General features: G+C 42.3%; 1 protein-coding gene across 3 annotated transcripts in view; it reads right to left on the bottom strand.

Moving 5' to 3' along the window:
• Window positions 1-24,038, bottom strand: part of FAT2 (FAT atypical cadherin 2) — a 111,491-nt gene that overhangs the window by 32,919 nt on the left and 54,534 nt on the right. For all 3 annotated transcript variants that reach the window (XM_027841806.1, XM_027841807.1, XM_027841808.1), the window contains exons 8-12: window positions 20,304-20,582; window positions 15,049-15,259; window positions 8,761-12,816; window positions 6,654-6,850; window positions 2,626-2,779 (exon numbers count right to left, since the gene is read on the bottom strand). In XM_027841806.1, coding sequence (XP_027697607.1) covers window positions 2,626-2,779; window positions 6,654-6,850; window positions 8,761-12,816; window positions 15,049-15,259; window positions 20,304-20,582 — 4,897 coding nt within the window. The remainder of the gene's footprint in view (window positions 1-2,625; window positions 2,780-6,653; window positions 6,851-8,760; window positions 12,817-15,048; window positions 15,260-20,303; window positions 20,583-24,038) is intronic.

The raw sequence follows: 24,038 nt of genomic DNA, 5'->3' as shown, positions 1-24,038 counted from the left end.
TACATATATGTATATATATATATATATATACATATATGTATATATATATTTGTTATGAGGGTTTTGTTTCCTTTTTTTTAAAGGGGGTGAGAGGGAGATAAAATTTTGTTATTGAAAAAACTAAATTAAGTTTTGAAAAATTAAAAAGTTATTAACCTCCAACTGAGGAAATAGCAATAAAGCAAGGGTAACTGATTTAGTATAGCTAGCAAGCCCACACATTTATTGCAGGGGAAAGGAGAAAGGGAAGAATTGTGGTATGAGATTAAAATTCCTGCAGTACTATTTTCTTCCTGTCCTAATGATAGAATATTAGAGTTGGTAAGGAACTTGGAGGCCACCTAGTGCACAGAATCAGGAATTTGGAGCTGGGAAGGACCACAGCAGTCACTGAAATCCATCACCTACTCTTCAGATGAAGAAACTGAGACCCAGAGAATTTAAGTAACTTGTGCTGGGCCACACAGCTAATAACTGAGTGAGTCATGATTTGAACCCAAGTCTTCCTGGCTTCAGGTTCAGCACCTTACTCATTACATTCCCCTCACTTTACAGATGAGAAAATTGAGGCACATAAAGATGATCTAGCCTGTCTGAGGTCACAAAGCTAGTAATTGGCAAAGCTAAGACCAGTGTTCTTTCCACTACATCACATCTTAAGAACCTGCAATCACTCCCTATTGTCTCCTGGATTGTCATAAAATCAAACAACTCTAGAATATCAGAGCAAAAAAAGTAGTTTAAAAATTACCTAATCCAATTCCTTAGTTTTACATGGGAGGAAACTGAGGCCAAAGGGGGTAAATGATTCATCCCAAGGCGCACAGTGAGTCATTGATAACACCTATCCATTCCTACTTGGCCTTCGTGCTCATTTCAAATACTATTGTTTCCATGAAGGTTTCCCTTACTGTTCCAGCCTGCATTTACCTCTGCCTCCAATGAATTCTGTTTGCCTCAGTTTCCTCATCTGTAAAATGAGCTGGAGAAGGAAATGGCAAACCACTCCAGTATCTTTGCCAAGAAAACCCCAAATGGGGTCATGAAGAGTCAGACACGACTGAAACAACTAAACAACAACAAAAACACTGACTCTTACTGAATACACAATTCATACCATCCTGTACTTAAGAATATGTTGTCTTTGTACCGTCTTGTACTATTAGGCATCTTGGTGGTGTAGTAGATAGAGTGATAAGCCTGAAGTCGGGAAGACCTGAATTAAAATCTGGCCCCAGACACTGACTAGCTCTGTGACCCTCAGCAAGTCACTTCACCTCTGTTTGCTCAGTTTCCTCATTTGTAAAAATGGGCATAATAAGAGCACCTACCTCACAGGATTGTTGTGAGAATTAAATGAGATAATATTTGTAAACCTTGTTTAGCATAGAGCCTGGAACACAGTAGAGGCCATATAATGTTATTTATTTATTATTAATCATTAACAAATTCTTGTTTCATTCATATTTCTCATCTGCCTGATTCAACAAATATTTATTAAGGACCTACTACATGATTTTGCATTGTTTTAGTTGCTGGGGTAGAGAACCAAAGTTTAGCTAAGACATGGTCCCTGACTTCATGGACCTCATAGTCTGGCTAAAGAATGAAAGGTAATGCATATAGATGTGCAATGTGTGAATCTTAAAGTACTATAGACATGTTAGCTATAACTATCCTTATTTTTATCATTGTATTTATATCAATGAATGGAGTTTCTATAATAGTAGTTCCCTATGATAATAAAACCATAGGTCTGAACAAAAATATTTTTTATAAATAATTATGATGAAAAATAATATGTGGTAAATGTATAAGGTAGCAAGGTGGCACAATGGGTAGAGTGTTAGAATTGAAGTCAAGAAGACCTAGGTTTGAATCTGTGCTCAGATATTGATTAGTTGTGTGATCCCAGGGAAGTCATTTAACCACTCTTAGCCTTATTTATCCCCATCTGTAAAATGGGGGGAATCATAGCATCTGCCTCACAGGATTGTTGCAGGGATCAAATGAGATAATGTATGGAAAATTCTTTGCAAACTTTCAAGTGCCATATAAATGTTAGCTCTTTTCTCTACAATTATTAATACAAGAAAAGAAGAAGCAAAGAAAGGTCATGACTGACTGGGTCGGCAGTAGCGGGGGTGAGGGGCACCCACAAAGAAGAACTAACATTTGAGCTGAGCTTTAGAATGATGGGTCGGATATCAATAGGTTAGGGAAAAGAGAGAGGGTCAGACCCAGGCATTTAAGGGATAAAGTCTAGTGTGAATGAAGGTATGAAGGTGAGAAAACAAGGAGAATTTATTAGAAAAATGAGTAGTTTGGTTTGCTGGGAGTATAGAGAGATGGAGTTTGTGAGATAGAGCTAGAAAGGTACGGTGGTGACAGATATGGAGGGCCTTGAATGCCAAGTAAGAGACTCTGAACTTTACTTGGTAGACAACAGGAAACCACTGAGCAGAGGAGTAACAATATCAAAGTTGGGCATATATCGAGGGCATAACTACTTGAAGGCAGTGAATCTGTCTTGTCCTCCTTTTCCGTTTTTCTTGCAAAGCCTCGAATGGCATGTGTTCAGTAAGTATTGGTTCAGATAACTTCCCTCTAACACAGGGATCCTACCTGTATAAGAATCCAGCTTGAACTCATCAGCACCAGGACCATGAAGAGAATAGGTGACCTGAGCATTGACACCAGTATCCAGGTCTGTCGCAGTGACTTGCAAAATAAAGTGTCCTGGGAGCATGTCTTCTGGAACTTTGCTAGAGTAGAGAATCTGAAACAAAGAGAGAGAAAAAGAAAGAGAAGGAGGAGGAGGCGGTAGAGGAAAGAGGAGAGAGAGAAAAGAGAAGGAAAAAGGAGAGAAAAAAGAGAGGAGAGAAAGCAAGGAAGAAGAAGAAAGAGGAGGGGAAAGAGGAGAGAGAAAAGAGTTTTAAAAAAGAAAGTAGAGAAAGAAAGGGAGTAATGAAAGCGAAAGAAGAAAGGAGAGAAAGAAAAAGAGAAGAAGGAAAGGAGAGAAAAAGGAAGAGAGAGAAGAAAAAGAAAGGAGAGATAAAAGAGGAGAGGAGAGAGAGAAGAGAGTGGAGGGAAACAAGACAAAGATAGAAAAGGAGAGAGAGAAGACAGAAAGAGAAGATGAAAGATGCAGAGGAGGAAGGAGAGGAGACATACAGAATAAGAACCGAATCAGAGAATAGAGAATGTAAAGAGAAAGAGAGAAGGAAGGATAGAGGGAGATAGGAAGGCATTCATTACTGGGCCAGCCAACATGTCATGATGAACACATGACAGTATGTGCTGTCCAAGTGTGGGGGAAACACCCTCCAAGCTACCCCACAAAAGGCCCTTTGAGAGTTGGGAAGAAGGGAGGGGAATGTAGGCAGTACCTGTAAGGTAGAGATGGAGATGATATTGAGCTATATCTCATGGGAGTGGGGACAAAGAAATTCCAAACCAAGCAACACCCTTTCCCCGGTCTTTCCACCCTTAAGTTAATCTCTCCCCCACCTCATCCTCACTACCTCAGAACCTCAGCTGCTTAGGTCTACAGCTTCCTCCAGGTCTGGTCCTCAGCAATGCCAATATGGCAAAGCCAAACACTTGGCTGGCTGGCCCTGAGTTCACACTCAGTGAACACTAGGAATTGGCACTGCCCGGGGAGATGCGGGTGACATCAGTATGGGATGAGGGCCAAACTTGGACAGAACCCAATTTTCTCTTGGACATCAGCCCTCTGGCACAAATAGCCTGCCAGCCAGGCTCCTCTCCCATCTGGTAGGCATTGGTTAGGCACAAGGTGGACACCACCACTGCCTCCACATGCCCTGTGGTTGGCAACTCCACACCCAGGTAAGGTAGAGGTAGAAGCTGCTCATCAACAACAACTCAATAAATAAATCAACAAGTCCATGGGGTCTCCTTTCCCAAAAGGAAGGTTGGATGTCTTGCCCAGGTTCCATTCTCTTCCACCCAAAAGGCACTGTGTTTGTTTTTCCCAGGGATGGCTGGTTGGATGGCCTTGGAATTCCCTCACCTTCCAATCACGAAACACCCCATGTTCGAGAAGGAGGGGTGGGAGGAAGGAGGAAAGGTAGTCAAGGCAAGGGAAGGATGGAGGACTCATTTAACAAGAGTTTGAAAGTTCAGGCAGAGGAGTAAGGAATTCTGAGAAGTGCAACATAGATAGAAGCTGGATAGGGCCTCGGCTAGTACATGGGATTTCCTCACTTCCCACCTGCCCCTGCTCCCATCACTCAAGCATACTGACCAGTTCCCAGGTGTGTCCCAGATTGAGTCTGGTTGAGGAACAAGGTAGTGGCTGTAGATAGTTTGTTCGTGGGCAAAGGAGGTAACAGATAAGGCCCCTGGACAACTGATCAGCAGATGGGTGACTGGGGAGGCTCTAATGGGTATAAAAGGCCATGGTAATTTCCCAAAGAGCACAAGAAGCTAAGATGCCACATTAGATCAGATGAGATCAAGGAGCAATAGAAAACAGAGAGAATGGTAACTAGGCTCTAGGGAAGAAGGTCTAGCTGGTTGCTTTGTTCTTCCTTTCTCTATCTCTCCCCTCTACCTTTACTTCTTTCCTTCCTGTCCCAGTCCTCTTCCCTCCCTTTCCCCCTCTCCCTCTCTCTCTTTCCCCTCTTCTCTTAATTTTCTACTCTCCTTGATCCCCCTTCTTCTTTCTTCCCATCCTATCCTGTTGCATCTCTCCTTTTTCTCCTACTCTAGCTCCTCTCTCTTTCTCCCCCTCCTTTCCTCTCCTCTCTGTTCTCATCTTTTCCTCTTGTCTTCCCTTGCCTCTCACCCTATTCTCTCTTCTGCCCTCTCTTCTCTTGTCCTCCTTCCTCTCCAGTCTTCTCACTATGTCCATTACAATTACAAAACCTCTAAGTTGTAAGGGACCCCCCCTCCCAGAGGCATCTAATACAGCAGGTACCTGATCAGGAATCCTCTCTATAGTATCCCCATCAAGTGATCATCTAGAAGAAAAACTCACTGCATCTAAACCAGCAATTCTCAAAGTGTGGTCTTTGAACCACTGGGGTCCTCCAAGACCCTTTCAGGGGATCCTCAAGATTCTTTCAGGAAGTCCAAGAAGTCAAAACTATTTTCAAAATAATACTAAGACACTATTTGTTTATTAAAATATTCATTTTTCCAACTGCATATCCGTGTAAGGCCAGATATTCTTCATATACTTCAACCATAATATATCAAAACAGGTTGAATACAGAAGCAGATATGAGAATCTAGCTGTCTTCTATAAAGTTAAATATTAAAGATATGCAAAAATATGTGAACAGTGCCACTCCCCTCATTAAATTTTTTGGTTCATAGAAAATACAATTATATTTCATTTAAAATGTTATTTATGTTAACACACAGTGAGTTTATTAGTTATTTTAAGTGAATTAATAAATATTTTAAATTATCAGTTTTATTTTCTAATACAGTAAATATCAAGATATAGTACGTGTAAGCAAAAGCTCTTTGGGTTCCTCAAGAATTTTTAAGAATGTAATGAGGGGCAGTTAGGTGGCACATTTAGGGAAGAACACAGGCCCTGGAGTCAGGAAGACCTGAGTTCAAATCTAGCCTCAGACACTGACTAGTTGTGTAACTTTGGGCAAGTCACTTAACCCTAATTGCTCCCCTCCCCCCAAAAAAGAGTGTAATAGGTTTCTGAAGCCAAAAAGTTAGAAGCACTGTGCTGGCCAAAGCCACACGAGGGCAAGTTTTTGCTTATATTTAGTCAAAATGTCTGTAGGTCACTCCCACCTGTTAGTCCTTGTTCTGCTCTTTGGGGCCAAATAGAATGATTCTGATTCCTTTTATACAGTTCTTGAAGACAAGCTGTCAGGTCTCCCCTTACACCTAATGCCAAGTCTTCTCTTCTCCAGGGTATTCCCAATTCCCTCAATCTACTTTTGTATACCTTGGTGTTCATTACTTTCACCATTTTGGTGTCCAGTCCTCTAATCATCCTGGTCACCCTTTTCTAGACTCATTCCAACTTATCAATTTCCTTCCTAAATGTGGCACCAGAGCTAACCACCCAACAACAACAACAACCAGTGCTAACTGAACACAAGGCTTCAGATATGGCTTGGCCAGGATGGAGGGCAGAGGCATAACTTGTTCTGGGCAAATCTTTTTTTTTTTTTTAATGAAGTCTACTGTGTTAACATTTTGGCTTCTGTGTCACTTTGCTTGGGCTTGCAGCTTTGTAGTGTGCTCACAAGTTTGCCACATGCATCCATGTTTTCCCCATCTTGCAGCAATTTGCACAGCTGATTTCTTAAACCAAAGTGAGGACCTAAAGTGTGTCTCTATTAAATTTCATCTTTTTAGCTCTGACCCATCATTTTAGGCTGTTAAGATCTTTTTAGACCAGATTGTGTCATCTAGCATGTTAGCCAACCCTCCCAGCTTCATGTTGCTTGCAAATCTAATAACCATGACATGTCAGATTTCATCCAAGTCATCTATAAAAATGAAAAATAGAACAGAGCCTGTCACTCCACTAGAGACCATCCTCTTCCCTACTCCTACTCCCTCTTCTCATTTTTCTTTATTTCCCCATCCTTTCCCATTTCCCCTTACCCCTCCTCTGCCCATCTCCTCTTCCTTCTGGAGATTCTCACCTGTGTGCACTGGGGGCTGTTGTCATTGATGTCTAGGACAAATACCTCCACAGGGGTGGAGGCTTGGAACTTGCCATCAGATGCTGTCACCTTAAGCAAATACTTGGCAATGTGTTCCCGGTCTAGCGCCTTCTTGGTGGAGATCTTCCACTCATCCCCAGTTCGGCTAATGTCAAACTGGCCCAGCGGATCTCCCTCTGGAGAGACAAGACAGGACCTCATGAGCCAGGGAGCAATGCTTGGTAAGGGAAGAGGGGAAAGAGAGGAAGACTAAGCTCACTTTATGAAGGTGACCAATTGCTTAGTGCCATTTTTAGGGTTGTGTCAACGTACCTAAACTTCTGCTATTAGAATTTCATTCATTTGGGTCTAAAAGTCTTTTCCGGCTTCAAGAGTTTCTGTTCAAGACTAAGGGAAAAAAGGGAGTCATTCATCTAACTACCCTGAATACCCAGAATGACCAATGTGGGACAACAGAAAGGATATTGACTGGAGTCAGGATCCAAGTCGAATTAGTTCAAATACCACCTACAAAGCTTACCTACTATGTGACTTTGGGTAAATCGACTTCTGTGAACCTCAGTTTCCTCATCTTTAAAATAAGGGGGTTCTAGATGGCCTAGATGGCCTCTGAGGCCTCTTCCAGCTTTACATATATGTGTCCTGGGAATTTTCTTTCAGTTACCCTGTAGACATCCTGGTCAAATTATAACAAGGTGACAAGGACATCTGTCTGGTTAATTTTCACCAGTTTATATACTGTGCCTGGCTACTATGGCAAACAGATTTCTGCTAATGGGAGGTCTCAAGAGCAGGTCAAGTTCCCAACCAGGGTCCTTCCCTCTTTCTGAAGACAGACATTTCTGCCCTGTTCTGGGTCTAATCTCTGAGATGGATTCGAGGGGTGGAAATTCTAAGTCAGATAGAGGGCTATACCATGTCAGGCTGATGGAGACAGGAGCAAAGTAGCCCCAACTCATAGGTCTAGATAGAGCCATGCTGGTCTGAGGTTCTCTGAGCACTGAGCATGCCCCTTCCTTTAAAGCCTATGTAATGGTGGAAAGAGGTAGGAGAAGCATAAGGGGAATATCTTCAGGTCATGTTTGGCATTCAGACCCAATGCTGGGAGAATATCCCCCACTGCTGGGGAGACCAGGGTTGTACATTGGGAGAAGCATGTGCTCATTGGAACATTAGGATGGTGGGGATGCAAGAGGGAATGGAAAGGTATTTTAACTGAGGCAGCATGTTGCAGTCGTGTAGAAAAAGGCATGACCTAGAATTCAGGAGAACCCAGTTTGAGTTAGAATCACTAATTCACTGTGAGATTTTAGGAAATCACTTCCCCTTACTGGGTCTCAGTTTCTTTACATCAAGAGTGGGGATAATAATGTTCATTCTGACTCACATGAGTGTTATAAGGAGAAATGAGACCATGAATTAAAAAAAAAAGCTATACAAATCATGCAACACAACATTCCACCATTAAAGAGTCATGCCTTCAAATCTTAAAAGTTTTTCTGTCATGCTAATTAAGTATCTACCATGTGATTAGCCTTGTGCTAGACTAAGGGATACTGAAGAAGATATGGTTCCTGTCCTCATGGAGCTTGCATTCCAGCTGAAAAGACTTGTTATGAGAATATTCTGATTATGAGACCACAGCATTAGGTATAGATAGAAAGATCTCTAGGAATTCAGAAGTAAGAAGGACCTAAGTAGGGCAGTGGGGAGAGAAGAGGGACAAATTAGGGACTGGAGGTGAGTGGAGGGTAGAAGAGACAGAGTATTTCAAGCAGGAGAAACATCATAAATAAAAACAGTAATGACCATGGGGGCAGGGGGTGCTGTGTATATAGGATCTGTCCTAACTAGAATGAAGCAAAATGCGATCACTTCCATTAACTGATTAGATCCTCAATTATATACCTGTGAGATCACTATCGTCTTTTACAGGGGGAAGAAACTGAGGCTCAGAGACTTGCCCACCAAAGTCCCATTGTGAAGTTGTAGCAATAGCAGGACTAGAACCCAGGTCACCTGACTTCTAATCCAAGGCTCTCTCCACCACACTGCTCTATATCCAAGCCAGGCCTGGTGACCTTACCTGTGATGTAACAGGTGACCTGCCTGTTCTGCTCTGAAATATCTGCATCCAGGGTCCTTAGGGTGACCACATGTTCTCCAGGGTCACCATTCTCAATCACTGACCCTCTGTAGACCTCAGAGGCAAACTGAGGGGCATTGTCATTCTCATCTGTGACAGTGACTTCCACCAAGGCTTGGGAAGATAGCTGAACGGTCCGGCCATGATCAGAGGCTACCACATAAAATCTATAGGTCTCTTGCACTTCACAGTCCAGTTCCCGGAGTGTGGTAATCCAGCCATTCTCACTGTTGATGGCAAAGAGTTCAGCAGCTGCATTTCCCTGTTCAAGAGCCAGGCTATATGTTACCTCACCATTAACACCTGTGTCCTGGTCATTGGCACTAACTTGGATGACTGTGGTTCCCACTGGCATGTTCTCTGTGAGGAAGGCCTTGTATGGATCAGCTTCAAAGACAGGCTTATTATCATTGACATCTTTCACTTGGATGTTGACAGAAGCCAAGGTGATTAAGCCAGTCTCCTTGTGGGAACAATTAGCCATCACATCAATCTGGTACCATTTTGTTGTCTCATAATCAATAGGCTTTCTCACCTTCAGAGCCCCAGTTTCCTGGTCCAAGGAGAAGACACCATCTTTATTACTTTCAGGGGTTGTACCTTTCACCAAACTGTAGATGATAGGATCTTCAGCAACTGCTTTAACTAGCCCAACCTCAGACCCCTCAGGAAGATCTTCTGATACGGAGAAAGTATATGAAGGCTCAGAAAATTTGGGCAAAGTTACTTCATGAGGGACCACTTGAAGTCTTACTGGGATAAGAGAGTCCCAGTGAGGAGGTCCACCATCCTGGGCTTTGATTTTAAAGTTAAATGCCTGATTTTCCAACCCAACTAGGCTCTCTTTGACTTTGACTACACCAGTGGCTGAATTGACCTCAATGACTTCTTCGGCCAAGTCCTCCATTGAATCCACTGAGTAGGTGACATCTGCATTAGCACCTTCATCTGCATCATATGCTAGCACCTGAATGACTGGGGAGCCCTTGCTGACATTGGACTGGATGGAAACAGTATAATTGGAGGCCTTGAACTGTGGTGGGTTATCATTTTCATCTGTGAGGATGGTCTTCACAGAGCAGAAAGCCACTTTGCCTCCACCATCCCGGGCCATGACCTTAATGGGCATGAGTTTTTCTATTGGGTTTTCTCGGTCCAGTTTCTGCAGGGTAGTTATCTGGCCCCTGGAGTTGATAGAGAACTTTTCACCAGCCAGTTTGTTGATGATGGTGTAATCTATGGTGCCATAGGGCCCATCATCTGGGTCGACAGCCAATAGCTCGATCACCTTAGTTCCTATCTCAGCGTTTTCTGCCAATTCGACCTCATAGATGTGCTGATGAAACTCTGGGCTGTACTTGTTGGCATTCGTGGTGTTGATATACACTGGTACAGCAGTCCTAAAGACTCCATCTGAAGCAGCTACCTTCAGGAGGTAAGCAGGATCTAGGTGCTTCCTGCAGAAGTTAAACATGGAAATAATTCCAGATGTACGGTTGATAATAAAGTGCCGGTCCTCGTTGCCTGAGAGAATCAGATACTCCAATCGGGTGGTATCCCCACTGTCAGGGTCCAGAGCCTGAACTTTAATCACCAGGTGTCCACAGGTTGCCAGCTCACTTACGTTGGCCTCATATTGAGGTTGCCTGAAAGCAGGTGGGTTGTCATTGACATCTGATACATTGACAATGACGAGGGTTTCCGCACTGAGTGGGGGTACCCCATTATCCACAGCTCTTACCTTCACATGAAACTGTTGCTGGGTTTCATAATCCAACTCCTGAGCTGTGGACATCTCCCCTGTGCTTTCATCAATCTGGAAGAATGAGGAATCCTCAGAGTCATCCTCCATGATCCAATAAGAGACATCCTTATTCCGACCAGAGTCCCGGTCTGAAGCCAATAGTTGGATCACATGGGTCTGAGCAGGCAAGCCCTCTGAGACCAAAGCAGTGTAGACCAACTGGGAGAAAACAGGAGGGTTATCATTGACGTCTTCTACCTGGACTTCCACTGTAGCTTCAGAGAAGGACCCCAGAGCTGTATCGGTGGCTCTAACAGTAAATACATGCTTGGTCTGGGATTCATAGTCTAATGCACCTGTCACAGTCAGTACACCAGTCTTGAAGTCAGCAGTAAACAGCGTCAGTGACTCTTCTTCCATGATGTTATAGATCAGCCGTAGTCCTTCTGGGCTCCGAGCTTGGGTGTGAAGGATGGGGGTATAGAGTGCAATGTTCTCAGGTACTTGGACTTTATAATGAAGACTCTGGAATAGTGGGTTGGATTTATTCCTCACTGTGACAAGCACACTTTCCTCAGCCTGCAGAGGTGGGTTACCTCCATCCCGAGCAATGACTCTCAGGGCATATTTATTTAAGGCTCGATAATCAAAAGGTTTCTTGAGTGAAATGTCTCCAAGATAGGGATCAATCCAGAAATACACATAATCCTCTGCAAATGCGTATGTGATGGCCCCATTGGCTCCCATATCCAGGTCGGTGGCAGACACTTGGAAAAGGACATCTCCTGGTTCTGTACCGTCTTGAATAGCTGTATAATATGGCAAATGCTTGAACTCAGGGGGATTGTCATTGACATCTTCAATGGAGACCCTAACTGCAGCTTGGGCCACCCTTGGGGGGTGGCGATCATCCCTCACTTCCACAGCCACTTCATAAGCATCTTGCTGCTCACGGTCAAATGCCACACCCTTCGTTTGAAGCACACCCACCGACTGGATCATTTTGAACATGTCTGTTCCATTCAAGACAGAGTAAGAGAGGGTATCATTCAGCTGACTGCCATGAACACCTAGAATGATCAAAGCCTTTGTGTCCCAGGAGTTCTCTTTCACAGTTACTGTGTAGACATCATGATCAAATTTTAATGTGGTAATAGGAGCTTCAGTCAAGTTAATTTTCACCACTGAGGTATCATAGTGTAAGCCATCAAAAGCCTTCACGGTGAGGTCACAAGAATGACCCAGAAGAGCCACATCCACCACAGAGATGAGACCAGTGACTGGGTGAATGAAGACAGCATCGTTGGCATTTCCAGCAATGATGCTATAAGTCACCTCTGAGTCAGCATCAGTGGCCTCCACTTGAAGGAGCTCCATCCCTGGATGGATTGGCAACAAGACTTTCACCTCATATATAAGCTTTGAAAACACTGGAGGAGAATCGTTCATATCTTTAACATGGATTGTGACCCTGGCAGGCTTGGAGGCAAACAAGATGGGGTTTCCTTGGTCATGGACATGGATGCTAAAGCTGAAAGAGGGGATATACTCATAATCCATCTTCATCACAGTGGTAAGGGTCCCCATATTGGGATCGATTTTGAAAAACTTTGAGGCTTCCCGCTCTAGAATTTCATAGACCAACAAGGCATTAGTGTCTGTGTCAGCATCAGTTGCACGAATCACAAGAGGGTGATTGTATTCACCCAGAATCATGCTGTGGATTGGAGCAGCTTCACTGATATGGCCTACAAAAGAAGAATTTATGAAAACGGGTGCATTGTCGTTCTCGTCAATTATGTACACAAGCACCATGACATCAGCAAAGGCCCCCGCCATGTTGCTGCCACGAATTTTTAGCTGGTAAGAGGAGACCTTTTCATGGTCCAGATTCTTCTGTGTAGAAATGAGGCCAGAATAGGAGTTTATGGAGAACACACCATCTTTGTTTCCCTCTCTCATCTCATAGGTGACTTCAGAGGTACTCACGGCCGAGACTATGAGAAGAGGAGAGCCAGTGGCGACTGATTCAGGGATCTCTGCAAAATACTCAGCCATGGAGAATACAGGGGCACTGTGGTCAGAGGGGTGGATATAAATTGTCACTGTGGCCACGTCATGCAGTGGGGGGGACCCTTGGTCTTCAGCCCTCACTGTTAGCATGTATTGGTCCTGCGGCATCAGGTCAAATTTTTGAGCCACTCTGATGATTCCCAGGTGGGAGTCAATGCTGAAGAAACTCTCACTGTTCCCTGAAATAAAAGATAAGACCACATGAAATTTGTTGTGCCTTCAAAAGACAACCCTGACTTCTCTTTACAGAGGAGGCCATAAGTAAACTGGGCCACGAAAGCATTCCCAGGTCCAATCAATATTATGAGTCTTTCCCAGTTCATTAAGTCCATGTTACAAGACTCTTCCCCTCTCCCCCCAAAATGTCCTACACTTGGCTGCCTCCATACCTTTGATGAAACTGTTTTCTATTCCCTGAATGCTTTCTTCCCTCTTCCTACCACCTCTGGCTGGGGACAATTAATCTTTCCATCAGGGTCCAACTCAAGAGAGATCCCCTTCAGGATGCCTTTCATACTTCTTGTATGCATTTGTCATATTCTAATTTGTATTACATTTATCTGTGAATACTCTTCTCTCTACCTTCAGGACTGAGACCCTAAGATACTTAAGTGTCTTGTTCATTCAAATCAATATAATGTAATTTAATTTGACATATATTTGCTAAGTACCTATAATGGACTGAGCACTGTGGCTCAGTGAGGTCACTGGATGGTATAGTGGATAGAGCACTGGGTCTGGAGTCAGGAAGACGTGAGTTCAAATTCGGCCTTAGGTACTTACTAGCTGTGTGACCCTGGGCAAGTCACATAACCTCTATTTACCTCAGTTTCTTCAACTGTAAAATGGGAGATAATCACAGCACTTACCTCCCAAGGTTGTTGTAAGGCTCAAATGAAGTATTTGTAAACCATTTTAGCACAATACCTGGCATGGGTAAATGCCAGGTATTATAAATGTTTATTTCCTTCCCACCACCCTTCCCTATGCTTGGTGCTAGGAGAAATACAAAGCTTAGTAGAGAGACAGCACACAAACCTAAATAACCATCATGCACACATATGGCAGTGCCTATCATATGTTGGACAGGACGCGATAAGGGTATCGTGGAGGTAAAAAAGCAAAGTTCTATGTGAAGTCCAAGGTGAAAAGATTGCTAAAGGATGAGGAAGTATCCAATAGGAGAAAAGGAAGAGGGTGGATATTCTGAGTAGCAGCATAAGGAAAGGTAGAGAATGGGAAGGGCCAGAGCACGTCAAGAGACAGAGTCACTGACTTTGGCTGGAGGACAGGGTGAGTGGAGAAAAGAAATATGAAGTCATTCTGGAAATGTCAAAGGCCATCAAACTGTGGAGGGTCTTGAATATCAGCATAAGGAATCTGACATTTACTTCTAGCACCCCCAGTGCCTGGCATAATTCCCTGCATGGAGTTGATATTTAATAATAAATCCTGAATTAACTAATTAACATTGAAAAACCAAGGCTATCATGAATCTTTGCAGCAAAGATAGGAAAATTGTTAGTGTGAAAATCATGACAACATAGGTATTTCAAAGGGAAGGGATTAAGCATTTATATAGCACCTACTAAGTGCCAGGAAATGTGCTACACACTTCACAAATATTATCTCATTTAATCCTCACTACAGCCCTGAGAGGTAGGTGCTGTTTTTATTCTCACCTTACAGGTGAAGAAACTGAGGCAAACAGAGGTTAAGTGACTTTGCTCAAGATCACACAGCTGGAAAGTCCGGAGCCAGATTTGAATTCGTGTCTTCATGATTTCAGGTCCAGTGCTTTATCCACTGCACCACCCTGCTGCCTCAGTGGAAGAGCTTTGGAAGAGCTCCAATGCATATATGTGTATCTGTGAGTTCATGTTTTACACTTAATTTCAAATACTTCAAGAATCTGTGATTCTGTGACTCTGTCAGCATGGTATTCCCCCTCCATCAAGGAAGTACATAACTCTTCTGAACTTATTTTGACTGATCCTTCAGACAACTGATACAATGTCTGTCAATAGGCCCCTACTCATAGCCTTTCCAGCCCTTTTGGCACCTACCAGGCCTCGTGTTCCACTGGAATAGCCTTCGAGAGCGCAGGGTTGCCTGCATGCCTACCTGTATGCATGTAAACCTGCGCCTACCTTAATGCTTCAAGGATTTGTGATTTTATTGGTGTAGGAGTATTAATTCAAGTCCTTATGGGTACCAAAGACAGCCTTGGTGTTATAATTTACTATTGACTCAGAAATTCATTGACTTGCTCAATTCTGGCTCTACTACCTGGGGTTTCCTTTTGCTCAAGGTAATTCTAGACTTGCTCTCAAGTCTAAGATTCTGAAGCAAGCCTTTGTATGGTTCTCCAGCGATCCATCCACTTTTAAACCTCCCACTAAGCCGCTCACCTGCCTGGAGAGAGTACTGAATTTGGCCATTAAATCCTCGGTCGACATCCAGAGCTCTGACCTGCAACAGCTCTGTGCCCAGGGCAGCGGTGTTAGAAGTAGCTGTCTCATAGTGGAGCTGGGTGAAGCTAGGTGGGTGGAGGTTACAATCTTCTATTTGGATAGTCACCCATACAAAATTCCTCTTGATAGGTATTTCCTGATCCCGAACCTAGAATTCCAAAGAAGGAGGATCAGATTAATAGCAGGTAGCATAAGGAAAATCTCTTTCTGCTGGGCCACAAGAAAGAGAAGCAGGGAAATTAAAAAGGCTTTCCCTCTAAAAAGATATAAATAGACAACTGAAAGTATATATTACTAGAGAGAAAGATCAAAGGCTGGATAGAAACCACTTGCAAGAGCTTGCGATGCAAGCTGTCTTAAGAAGTTCTTGAAGTAGCAATGAACAAATCTTAAAGAGACTCTAAGTCAGAAAATACATAGTGAATTAGAGCTATTACAACTTGGTGAAAACTTGGATTAAATTAAGCAGTGATTGATAACAAAAGGTTAGTGAGAAAAACTCTTATTTGTAGCTAGGGTTTTTTTATTCCTTTAAAACTTACTCTGCTCATATAATTTCTCTGCTTAGAAATCTTCAGTGGCTCACTACTGACTAACTGCCTTTTCCTAATGTTCAAGGCCTTCCATAATTTGTCTCCAGACTCTCTTTCTAGTCTTACTTCCAGATTTGGTTCACCTTTGTGTATTTTATAGTCCAGTTGAATTGTAATATTTACCATCCGTGTTGTCCAATTGTTTCAGTCATGTCTGATTCTTTGTGACCCTTGTGAGGGTTACCTTAGCAAAGCTACTTTGGAGTGATTTGTCATTTCCTTCTCCAGCTTATTTTACAGAAGAGGAAACTGAGGCAAACAGCGTTAAGTGACTTGCCCATAGTCACACAGCTAGTAAGTGTCTGAGGTCATGTTGAACTCAACTCTTCCTGACTCCAGGTCCAAAGGTCTGGCCCCATTTAACATCCCTATCCCTTCTCATATTGCCTTATTCTATCTCTGTGCCTTTCCTCATGCTATCTTCCATACCTGGGAAGGGGAGGAGGGCAAGGACAGAGAATCTCCTCTCCTTATCTTAGTCTCTAAATTCTATGTCCAATATTTAATTGTCCAATATTCCAACTCTGACATTGTATATTTCTATGTTAGAGAAGAAAAGAGAAACAGATCAGAACCATTTGCATTTGACTTTGAAATGTAGTCAGAGGTAGTCTGACTTTTGGTTAAAAGACTGATCTTGCTTTCCTCATGCAACACAGCTTGGTATGTTTTGCTTTGAGGGAGAAGGGAGAAATGTCTGTGATTACATGGGAACTTCTGTTGGGGACTGATACAGTTCAGGCTTTGGAAGTTTGGGGGTAGTGGGAAGGGGTGTGTTACAGATAGACTGTTGCCTAGTAGAAATCCTGGTTTTCCATGTGTTTTTTTTTCTCCGTGTCTCTATGTGGATTTGTAAGTTGGCTCACAAGTTTCATTCTCGCTATTTCTTTCTCTCAAAGAGATTAAAAAGTAAAAGTATTTCAAACTGGAAGAGACTTTACAGATCATCTATTTCCACCTCCTAATTTTATGGATGAGAAAACTGAAGCCCAAAGTTGGATGTTGGGGAGGAGAGTAGGCAAGAATGGTAACAAGCCATAATTCAAGCCCAGGTCTTTTGACTCAAATCTAATGATCTTTCCATTACATTCTGCTGCTTCAAGGCTTAGAAGGTATAAGATGAGGGTTGTGACAGATCTGGGTGGCATCTGGCATATGCTGAATGTCTTTGATGCTAAAAGTTCTTGTTGTTATTGTTCAGTTGTGTCCAACTCTTATGATCCCATTTGGGGTTTTCTGGGCAAAGATACTGGAGTGGTTTGCCATTTCCTTCTTTTTGTAAATGAGGTAACACAGGGTTAAGTGACTTGCCCAGGGTGACACGGCTAATAAGAGTCTAAGCCAGATTGGAACTCAGGAAGATGAATCTTCCTGATGCCAGACCCAGCACTCTATCCACTGCACCACCTAGCTGCTTTGTACTAGAGGAGACCCAACCAAATAAATTATCAGCCATGGGGGATTCTTGAAGCTAGAGAACTGGAAATTGAAGGTACTTCACTGGAAGTTTAAGGCAGTTTAAGGTACAGACACTGTTGTCACCATTGCCTAAACAATCTTGTTCCTAGGGGTAAAAATGCTAAAACTATTGAAATTTTCATAAGAAACTTGGGCATGTAAGAAAGAAAATGGTCAAAAGGCAATCATTATTAGGCCTGCTAGATTGTTAGGCATCTATTTTTAGTCATCATAGCCTAAATGCAGAAGCATAGTTCTACAATGCTGAGGCTGGATTTGGGGTCACTTTCAGACAAAAAATGATGACATGGGCTAGCCCCTAGAGTAAGGGACACCTCAAAGTCAGATTCCATTGGAAATACTGAGAAGGCCTTTGAATCAGAAAGATAAGGGCATGTTTGGATCTGGTCACTTTTTTTTTCTCCTCTTTCCTAGGTCCCTTATCTCATAGATAGACCACAATGTCCCTAGCCTGTCCCCCAGTACAGGAACACATATGTAATATAGCAGTTCTCAATGTGTGGTCTGGGGGCTCCCCAGGATCCTTTCAGGGGGTCCATAAGGTCAAAACTATTTTCACAATACTAAGACATTTTAATTTCTAATACCATAAATATTGATAGATATAGCCTACATACACAAAAGCTAGTTGGAGGGTCCTCAATAATCTTAAAGAATGTGAAGGGATCCTGAAATAAAAAAGTTTGAGAACCACTGATGTAATGGAAAAAGTACTGGCTTTGGAGTTGCAATCAAGCTCTGTTACTAATTATCTATTAGAACTTGGGCAGATTACTACCCTTCTCTGGACCTTAGTGTCTTCATTTGTAAAATGAGGGGGTTGGGCTAGATGACTTCTAAGGTCCCTTTTGGGCAGCTGAATGGCTCAGTGGATAGAGTGCTGGGCCTGGAGTCAGAAGGACCTGAATTCAAATCCAGCCTCAGACACTTACTAGCTGTGTGACTCTGGGTAAGTCACTTAATCTCTAGTTGCCTTAAACCGCTGGAGAAGGAAATGCAAACCACTCTAGTATCTTTGCCAAGAAAACCCCATGGATACTATTGGCATGATATGGTCCATGGGGTCCTGAAGAGTCAGACGTAACTGAATAACAAAGGTTCTAGTTCTAAATCCTATGAGAAAGCCTCTGCTCATTCAATACTCAGTGTAGGTGACATGTCTTCCATGAAGTGTTTTCCCTGATTCTCCCAGCTAGAAGTGACTAATCAGACTCATAGAATTTTCTTGAGCCCTCCCCTCTGCACTTCCCGTATGTCATCTTATTTGTGTGCATGCGTCATACCATTATTATATTGCAAGCTCCCTGAAGGCAGGATCTATTCCTCATTTAAAACAGTGCCATGTTCCTTTCATCAATGTTGATGGAATTTTTGTTACTTTTATAAATATGATAATTAGTGATTGCTACAGAGGCAGTAGAGTGTAGCAGGTTAAGAGAGCCAGCCTCGGATCCAGGGGGACCTGAGTATAAGTTGCACCTCTGACACATTCTGTTGTGCGAAACTGGACAAGATTTAACCCCTCTGGCTACTCTCTGACACTGTTTCAGAGAAGGTGCCGACTTCCATTGGTAGAGGGACTTTCCTATCCCAGTGAAACCACATGTCTAGTCACCCTCCTTCTCCTCTCCCTATGCTCAGTTGTTTTAATAGTTCTGTTCTTATATAAAAAGCTGTCAACACACCGACTACAACCATATGAAATATAAAGGGGGGGGGAAGAGAACTTTATAAGTATGCAAATGGGAAAAGGACCAAAAGGGCAAAAAATTGTTAATGACATTGTTTTGATAAAAGTTATTATATTAGTATTTTCCGTACTAAAATTGAAGAAGTTTAGTTTTTATTATTTCACTTGAAGATTAATTTTCTATTTGCTCATTTGTGGAGAATATTGATAAGTTTAAAAGCAAAATTTAACTTTAAAAATTAAAATAAAAATATGATTTTTTTATTTTAAAAAGTAGAAATGTGCTATGATATCTGGTTATATCTGTCCACCTTGTGGTGATTTGTCCAAATTGCAGTTATGGTGACTTGGAGAAAACTGGAAAATTCGTCCTTGTATACCTTAATCTATACAATGACAGCAAACATTATAACATCCTAGAACCCCCGGAGTCTTTTTCTCTCCTCTTCAGATGGGACATTTCTGGGTGGCTAAGGCTGAGTCTGTTTCACTTGATACAAATAATAGTAGACAGTAATAATAGCTAGCATAATGGATAGAGCACTGGTCCTAGAGTCAGGCAGAGATTAAATGGGGCCTCAGACACTTACTGGCTATGTTACCCTGGGCAAGTCACTTCACTCCGATTGCCTTCAAAATAAATAAATAAATAAATGAGTGATAGCTCACATTTATATAGCACTTTAAGGTTGGCAAAGCACTTTACAAATATTACCTCATTTGATCCTCAAAACAACCCCAGAAGATAGGTGTTATTATTATTCCTAATTTACGGATAAGGAAACTGAAGGAGGCAGAGTCACACAGCCAGTAAGTATCTGAATCTGAACTCAGATCTTCTTGATTCCTGGCCTTGCACTCTACCTACTCTGCCACCTAGCTGTCTAAGAATAAATCTTTGTAGACGATGGGTTTCCCTACTTTTCAAGGAGGCTTATGTTCTGGTCTATAAAGGAATCCTCAGCTTAATCAGTAAGCTGTTACTTTCTTTATGAAAATTAAAGGTTACCATTCCAAGACCCACTGCCTTGAACTGAGCCTGGGTTAGGGCTCTGGGCTCAAATATTCAGGTTCTACTATTCAACTCCAAGTCAGGATAGTATAGAAAGAGAAGTGAACTGTGGGGCAGAAGACCTAGCCCTCCACCCTCACTCCACCAATAATTCATCATTTTACCTCTCTGTGCCTCAGTTTCTTCATTACTAAAATGAAGACAACTGTACCTATTCTTCCACTCTCATAGAGGTGGCATAAGGATTAATATAAGAAGATAATAGACATGAAAACACTTTGTAAAGGATAAAGTAGGTTAGCAAAATAATGGATCATTATATTATTATTATAGTTATTGCTCTTATCATGAAATACACCCTTCAAGGGTCAACAGTTCCTTCAAGGTTCTATCTAGTTGTACTTCCCAGAGGACTCACCATGACAGTCAGGACGTGGCGGCTAAGCCCTGAGCCCAGATCCAGTTTTCCCACAGTCACCAGTGAGCCGCTGCTTGGATCAAGCTGGAAAAACTTGGTACTACGGGTGTCCACACTTCCCTGGATTGTGTAGACAAGGCTCTTGCCCTTGTCCTGGTCTGTGGCCTGGACTCGGAGGAGCTCTAACCCAGGGGGAGTGTCTTGGGGTACCTTCACCTCATATTGAGCTTTCAGGAACTGAGGTCGATGCTGGTTAATGCTGATCAGGTGTATAAAGACCTGTGAAATTCGAGGTGTGGGAAGAAATAGAGACAAATACTCATTAAAGAATCTTAGGAGCCAAAAGAGACTTTACACAGTTTCTATCCCAACCTCCCAGCCAATGCAGGAATCTCCCTGTGGCATCCCTGGCAGGGATCAGAGATCAACAAATTCAATCCCTGCTCCAGCAGGAATCTACTCTATAATGTGAATGTTTCTGGCCATTAGAAAGGTTTTCCTCATCTTGAGCAGAAATCTGCATTGTCCACCCTTTCCTCCTAGTTCTGCTCCCTAAGGCTGAGTAAAATAAGGCTAATCCTTCTTCCACATGACAACCCTTGGGATACCTGAAGACAGCTGCCATGTTCCCCACACATTTTCTCTTCATCTTGCTAAACATTCTTAGTTACCTCCTAGAATATGGTATCCAATCTCCTCACTATCTTGGTCACATTCCTCTGGACATGCCAGAGTTCTTCATAAAATGTGTCACTCAGGACTAAACATACTGCATTGCAGATATGGCGGCCTAACCAGACCACTATGTCCCTTTCTGTGGACACCAGGTCTCTATTAATGTTGCCTATTAATTGATTTTTTTGGCTGCCATGCCACAATGTTGACTCAAATTTAATTAATAATAACAGCTAACATTTACATAGAACTTACCATGTGCCTGGAACTGTACACTTTACAATTATTATCTCATTTGATCCTTACAACAACCCTTAGAGGTAAGTGTTGTTATTGTCTCCATTTTACAGATGAGGAAACTGAAGCAAACAGAGGTTAGTGACTTGCCCAGGGTCACACAGCTAAAAGTATCTGAGGCCAGATTTGAACTCAACTCTTCTTGACTCCAGGTCCAGTATTCCATCTACCGTACCACCTAGCTGCCCAAGAGTTGGCAGTCCAAAAATCCAGATTTTTTTTTCACATACATCTCCAATCGACTACTCACCCAGTAGATTTTTTGAACCCAGATAAGGACATTGCATTTGTCCCTATTAAATTCCATCTTATCACATTTGATCTATCACTTAGAACTAAGAGATCATTTGATCACTTAGGATGCTAAATCTATCATCCAATGTGTTAGCCATCACTCCCAGCTTCATGTATGTAATCCATAAATCTGGTAAGCACGCCATCTTTGCTTTTATCCAAATCATTGATAAAAATGCTTGAGAACACATGGTCAAAGACAGATCCTTGGCAAGTGACCTAACTTCTGCCTGCCTCAATTTCCTCAACTGTAAAATGAGGATAATAACAGCACCTACATTGCAGGGTTGATGTGAGGATCAAATGAGATAATATTCATAAGAAGCACCTGGTACATAGTAGGTGCCATATTAATGATTATTCCCTTTCTTTTCCTTGGGACACACCACTAGAGACCTCCACTCAGGTGTAAATGACTAATAATTACATAATGTGTGAGATAGCCCACCCAGAGAAATTAGTGTTTTAATGGGGAACAAAGCCTTCCCCCCCAAAAGAAAAAATATCTAGTTGCAATAATAATAATAATAATAATAATAATAGTTAATATTTATACAGCTTGTTGGCATCTACAAAGTGTTTTACAAATATTCTTTCCTTTTATTCTCAGAACAACCCTGGGAGACAGGTGCTATTATTATTATCGTCTCCATTTAAAGATGAGGAAATTGAAGCAGACTGAAATTAAGTGACTTGCCCTGGGTCACACAGCTAACTGTCTCAGGTCAAATTTGAACTTAGGTCTTTCTGATTCCAGGTACAGTGCTTGATCCACTGTGCCACCTAGCTGCCTCTAAGATTCTATCTCTAAGAAATTCTGGTAGAATTTTATGGGTCAGTGGCAGGGCAATAGGGACAACATTTTATGGGATACAGGAATATTCCCTTTTACCCCTTCAGATCATGGGGTCCAGTTGGCCTGCCTTTAGGGCTAATTCTAATGGCCAAGAAGTTAATGTGACCTCAGACATGACCAGAAGCACAGTCTGTGGAATGAGGGAGGTATACCCACTCTACTCTGCCCTGTTCACCACACCTCAAATTCTTCATCCAGTTCTTAGTGCCACGTTTTAGGAAATGCATTTTGTAAGTTGAAGAATGTTCGTAGGAGGGGAGAAGAAGATCACAATGGGCCTGGAGATTCAGATATATGACCATAACCCAGTGAAAGAAATAGATTTAGCCTCGAAAAGAAAAGGCTTAAGAGAAACGTGGTTGATGTCTTCCCCTATCTGAAGGGATGTACTTTAGTCATTACAGATTTAGAACTAGAGGGGACCTTAGAGGTCACTGAGTTCAATCCCATTGTTCTAGAGTTGTTTTTACAACATAGCTAGCTAAGTGGTCGATCCAGGAATCAAATCCAGGCCTACTGACACCAGTCTTTCTGCCACACTATGCAGCCTCTCATCCAACCTTATGCTTGTGTTGTTCAGCCCTGGAGGACAGAACTAGAAATTCTAGGTGGAAGTGGAATCAAAGCAGATTTCCATTTCATATGACAACAAAAACAAAAACAAAAACCAAACTTCCCAGTGATTGGTCCTGAGGCAGAATGGGCTGACTCAGGAGAAAGGGAGCTTCCCATCTCTAGAGGTCTTCAAATAAAAGCTGGATGACTACATGTTAGGGATTTTGTAAAGAGGGTTTGTGCTCAAATGTGGTTTGGGCTAGATGACCTAGCTTAGGTCACAGGGAGCTGGAGGCACAGTGGATAGAACTCCAGACCTGGAGTCAGGAAGACCTGAGTCCAAATCTGGAGTCAGACACTTACTGGTTGTGTGACCCTGAGCAAGTCATTTAACTTCTGTTTGCCTTAGTTTCCTTATCTGTAAATTGGAGGTAATAATAGCACCCACCTCCCAGAGTTGTTATGAGGATGAAATGAGATAATATTTGTAAATCACTTAACAAAATGCCTGGCTCACAGAAAGTACTATATAAATGTTAGCTATCATGATGATGATGATGATGATGATTTCTGAGGTCCCCACTAGCACTAAGATTCTATGGTCTCTAGTCCACAATACATTCTAAATGGATACACAGCTACGGGTGAGAAATGTAGATGGAACCTCAAGAGAATATGGAACCACAGCAAGATGCTCCCAAATCATCTAAGAGAGAAATAAGAATCATGAAAGCAGAATTTAGGACCTGCACAGCAGAAACTGGGCAGCTAGGTGGCACAGTGGACAGAGTGCTGGGCCTAGAGTCATGAAGACTCATATTCCTGAGTTCAAATCTGGCCTCAGACACTTACCAATGAGTAAACCTGGGCACGTTATTTAACCCTATTTGCCTCAATTTCCTCATCTGTAAAATGAACTGGAAAAGGAAATGACAAACCAATCCAGTATCTTTTCTAAGAAAACCTTGAATGGGGTCATGAAGAGTCAGACACAACTGAGATGACTGGACAACAGCAAAAATTGTCGGTAGAATAGAAAAACTTGAATCCACAATGGG

This window comes from Vombatus ursinus, unplaced genomic scaffold (genome assembly GCF_900497805.2).
Source record: "Vombatus ursinus unplaced genomic scaffold, bare-nosed wombat genome assembly UNPS02014863.1, whole genome shotgun sequence".
NCBI lineage: Eukaryota > Metazoa > Chordata > Mammalia > Diprotodontia > Vombatidae > Vombatus > Vombatus ursinus.
The sequence above is the reverse complement of the archived record's forward strand: the minus strand, read 5'-3'. Positions and strand labels throughout refer to the sequence as shown.